This window comes from Berghia stephanieae, chromosome 6, assembly GCF_034508935.2.
Source record: "Berghia stephanieae isolate SIO BIC M18660-M18661 chromosome 6, UCSD_Bste_1.3, whole genome shotgun sequence".
Lineage (NCBI taxonomy): Eukaryota > Metazoa > Mollusca > Gastropoda > Nudibranchia > Aeolidiidae > Berghia > Berghia stephanieae.
In genome coordinates, this window is record NC_088365.1 from 775,707 (window position 1) to 780,706 (window position 5,000).

The 5,000-nt window shown below is 36.7% G+C and overlaps 1 protein-coding gene across 3 annotated transcripts in view; it reads left to right on the forward strand.

Moving 5' to 3' along the window:
* The window catches only part of LOC144975943 (E3 ubiquitin-protein ligase PDZRN3-like), a 509,994-nt gene that overhangs the window by 138,799 nt on the left and 366,195 nt on the right, over positions 1–5,000 (forward strand). Inside the window, exon 1 of one of the 3 annotated variants that reach the window (XM_078920162.1) lies at positions 2,144–2,586. The exons of the other annotated variants lie outside the window; for them this stretch is intronic. Coding sequence (XP_078776288.1) covers positions 2,485–2,586 — 102 coding nt within the window. The 5' untranslated portion in view covers positions 2,144–2,484. Of the gene's footprint in view, positions 1–2,143; positions 2,587–5,000 lie in introns of those variants that run through there. 3 annotated transcript variants of the gene reach the window in all.

Consider the following 5,000-nt stretch of genomic DNA (forward strand, 5'->3'; position numbering starts at 1 on the left):
ACATAAACACATACAAGGACACACACAAACACACACACACACACGCACACACACACACAGAGATGGACAAACAAACTGACATAGTATAGATGAAACGACGTTGACAGCACTCAGGTCTTTGTTATTGTTTTTTTTTTTTTTTTTTTTTTTTTTTTTTTTTTTTTTTTTTTGCCATCCCCGTTTATGAGTGATTCTCACTAAACTGTATTAACCAGACTATAAGCGTTCAAGGTTACACATAGCTTGTGTGTTGGTCCGTTATACTTCCGGATGGCAATGTTGTGAGCTTCTTGGCCAGGAGCTTACTATCTATAGATACCAATGATCAGCCGTGACGAACTTTGAAGTCCCAAATTATGGAGCCGGAGTTTATCTCTGTTTTCTAAAGCGTGAAATTGACAATAGCAATTACTTGCTATCCTTTGGATCACAAATTAAATACTTTCCGCCAGATCTCTCGACTGCACCCGGGATCGACCTAGGTCCATTTTCGTGTGAAGAGAGTGCTCTACCAACTGAGCTATCGACACTTCCCTTTTGGCAAGTGAAGGTCGATTTAAGCGATCGATATTTAACTCATTCAATCCTAGAGATTTTGCTACTTTTCAAAACTGGAAAAAACTATTTAAAAATGAGCACGTACATAGATAGTTTTATTCAACTATCATAAACATGTAAAAATAAAAAACATTAGCTTTGATACTACGCCTATAATTTGTCAGAAAAATGTAATAAATAAGGCATGGGGTTAAAGTAACCCGGGTAAACTACGGATATCGTTGGTGTTAGGGTTGAGTGAGTTAATTTGAAGGACGAGTTTTTTTGGCCAAAATTTCAAATACATGTTATTCCTGAGTACGGCAGTACAAGAAGTACGCTCAGCGTCCATTCCAAAATGTTGGGATTTTTCTAGCATTTAATTATTATTCAAAGCCTCAACTTTAATTTCATCGGCGTTGTGCCACTTATTCACAAGAACGAATTTCTCAGTCGTAGGTCAAGTGTTAAGTATTCTTCACCTCCAATTCCAATCAAACTCTCACCCCCACCCAACTCCACCCTCGTCCCCTCTCCTCTCCAAACCCCCCCCCCCCCCCCCACCCCCTTTCGCTCTCTCTCTCTCTCTCTCTCTCTCTCTCTCTCTCTCTCTCTCTCTCTCTCTCTCTCTCTCTCCCAAACCTCCTTCCTTCCCTCTCACTTCCTTCCCAACCCTCAATAAAGCTTTCCTTCCTTAAATGTTTTACAACAAACGAAACACACACGAAACGCCCTCCTACTACTATCTGATAAAACTAAGAGGGGATTATAAAAGTGTACAATAAAAATTGATAATTGACCGATACTACGAACATTGTGACCTCTGCCCCCTGCCTGATGGCACCTTTTGTGGTCCAGTCAGTGGACAGATCAGTTTTCCATCCTGCATCAGCCCCCCCCCCCCCCCCCCCCCCCCCCCCCCCCCCCCCCCCCCCCCCCCCCCCCCCCCCCCCCCCCCCCCCCCTCTCTCTCGCTCTCTATCTCTCCCTCAAGCCCTTGTCTGAGAGTACCATGGAAACAAAAGAGAGAGCGTCCATCAAAGAAATAAGGGGACTTAACTACGGTTGACCATTAATAAAACGACTGAGTATTCTGGTTTTCGCAGTGATTGTTGTTGATTGTTTCAATTTCAAGGTTGTTTGTTTGGTTGTTTGTTTGTTAGTTTTCTGATATTCTTGAATACAACGAACTCGCTTACTGATTTATTGTTTATTTTCGTTCTTGTACCAAGCACACCGCGTTGCTTTTTGGTTAGATAGGCAGATTATACTATTTTGTTGTGTGATTAGTTAAAGAGTTTGTTCGTTATTGTGCAGTGTAGACAGTTGAAATGTTTATTTTTAGGCATATAAGAATATAATATTTTCATCAACAAATCAAATAAGTAAAATCAATAATAAAGCAAGGCAAACAATGATTGTAATAATGATAACAATAGTATTAATACGAGATGGGCTATACAAAAAAAAAAAAACAAAAACAAAAAAAACACCGTACTAAATATCCTTCCTTAAATATTTAAAATATATTTTTTAACGTAATTACATGAATTAAAAGTGATGAAATTTTAAATTAATTATAATTTCGAATTAAAGTTATTTCTTCTTCTTTCTGTCTTTCTGTGTTTATTTAGATATCATATTTTACATCATTTTAGATTAGATCCATGTTTGTCTCTAGTGTTATTTCATTTAAAGGATTATTAATAGAACTAACATAATTATTGTCTTCGACAAAATTTGCTTCCCGGATAGATCTACAACCTTGACAGTTGCAGCCCAAGAAAACTCGCTACGTTGGCGTCACTGGTGCAGCTCTATAAGCTACTTATAGACTAGTATCTAAATACGTAATTTTCACATTTAATCTGAGAAACACACTCAAACTCATTCACTTGGATTTCTATTGTGTCATTATTCTGAGTTTTTTTGGATTTTTTTGTTTTGAATGTCATCGTTAAGCGTTGAACCCCGTTCTGATAATTTATTCTGGAATTTTCTTCAAGGCCGGAGTAAACAAGACTTCAGAATAAAAATAGATTTGAGAAAGGTATGAATGTACCTAATGCTGTAATATTAACTCACTCAACCCTAACACCGACTATATCCGTAGTTTACCCAAGTTACTTTTACCCTATGCCTATTATTTATTACATTTTTCTGAGACAAATTATAGGCGTAGTATCAAAGTTAATGTTTTTAGTTTGTGAATGTTAATGGTAGTTGAATAAAACTATCTATGTATATGCTCATTTTTAATACTTTTTTTTTTCCAATTTTGAAAAGTAGCAAAAGTCTCTAGGATTGAGTGAGTTAACTCTTACCTTCCCGATCATTTTCAGGATTTTCCCCAAAATGACAGGCTTACCCAGCAGAAAAAAATGGATTTTTTAAAAACTCAAACAATCTCTCTACAAAACAAGTTTATGTACTTATTAATCAAACAAAGACCATTCTTCAAAGTTTGTGATGTACAAAATAAATCTGAATAAGAAAAGTGTATATTATTGTGTCGTAACAAATGTGACGATTTTGCTGCAGGTGGTAAGGAGAGGGTTAACGGACATAGGATACGTGTAAAAAAAAAAGAGCTTTATGTAGCGCAATATCCCTTAAATGTGCTCAAATCGCTTTACAAGGGCGTGCTGGTCAACAGCAACATTTAACATGTAGGACGGGACATAAGGCCTATTAGGCGCTATTATATTTTTTTCGGACAGAGACAACGCTGTTAACGGCCAGGAACTCATATTTTACACCTGAGTACGGTGAGACAATGTGAGTAAAGAGCCTTCTCCAAGGAACTCAACTATGCGCCGAGCGCGAGGCTCGAACCCAGGACCTTCCGATCCGAAAGCGAGTGTCATACCACTAGACCACATAGCCGCACATGTACATGATATATATTTTATATTTACAAAAGCAGCTCTAGTAAAATAATCAGGTAAGCGAGATTACCTGTAATCTGTGTCATTGTTTACAAACATCGCCAACACCGAATGCTTTAAGTTTGCCATAATATCATAATATCTAATTTTTATTATTTATTTTACGAAAGTGATAGTGTAAGCGTAAGGGAGGGGCCTAGGGGGGTAGATATAATCATTTACAAACATGGCCGACTTTAAGTGATAGAAAATGTAGCGATATAAATAATGTTTTTCACTTTAAAAAAATATATGAAAAAAATAAGGCTAATGATTAATGATAATAAAAAAGATTGTGGTGCCAATGTATCAACTCGTGGTATAAATTTAGATCCTGATATTGTTAGAGAGAGAGAGAGAGAGAGAGAGAGAGAGAGAGAGAGAGAGAGTGTGTGTGTGTGTGTGGATGAGAGAGAGAGAGAGAAGATAGATAGATAGATAGATAGATAGATAGATAGATAGATAGATAGATAGATAGATAGATAGATAGATAGATAGATAGATTTGCATATTTTGTATTTACTGAAACAATATACTCCCCAGAGCATTTTAATCTTTATTTGAAGTAAATTGGGTGATTTTTCATGAAGCTATGGCCAGATGAATGGTAAAGGTATCCAGCAACTTTTCTCAAATTTCATACTTTTTCAACTTGACAAGCTGTAAGAAATAATAAGTGATATTAAGCTTTGATATTTCCCGAAGATGTACAAAAAGAGTTGATTTAATCATTTATGACAAGAACTCATTTTTTAAATCAAAATTGACCTTCTAACTAAACTTGGCATTATCTCAGTTCAAACCTTTTCACCATCCGACTGATTATTTCATTCACTGTAACATATTTCCTTTAAATATTGTGATGTGCAAAGGAATCAGAAAGAGAAAATTGCTGGTTGCATCGTAAAGAATGTGACGATATTCTGATGGTTGGTAAGGAGAGGGTTAAGGGTTAGGTACAAGTACAAGTCCTCGAGATACATACTTAGAATTATACTAACATTATATATACGGAAATGAACTGATTCGGCGACTAGATAAGTATCAATGTACTTAAATTAAACCTAATTCATAAGCAATTTGAAAGATTATTTTCTGATCTCTCATTGATAAAGGGGTTGGGGGCAGCTGGGAAGATGGGAGAAGGAGTGTGGGGTAGGGAGTTGCTTGGGTGTGCGGGGGGGGGGGGGGGGGGTAAGAAGAGAATGTGTTAGAATTCAAAGTAGAAATGCGTGCGATTAGAAACATAAGGTGAAAGTAAAAGGTTTAAGTTTAAACTCTCTGGAATTACTCGTATTTAAAATGTTGGCCAGGAAACTCGTCCTTCAAATATCGATCGATTTAAATTTAAATGACCTTCATCTTGGTAACACCTCTCAAACCTGGGACCTCGTGAAGTCTTGTTTCAGTCCCAGGTTTGAGAGTTTTTGCCAAGATGAGGGTCATTTAAATTGATCGGTGTTTTGAATGACGACTTTTCTGGACAATTTTTTAGATACGAATTCTGTCAGGATATTGGCAGTTTGTAACAACAAGA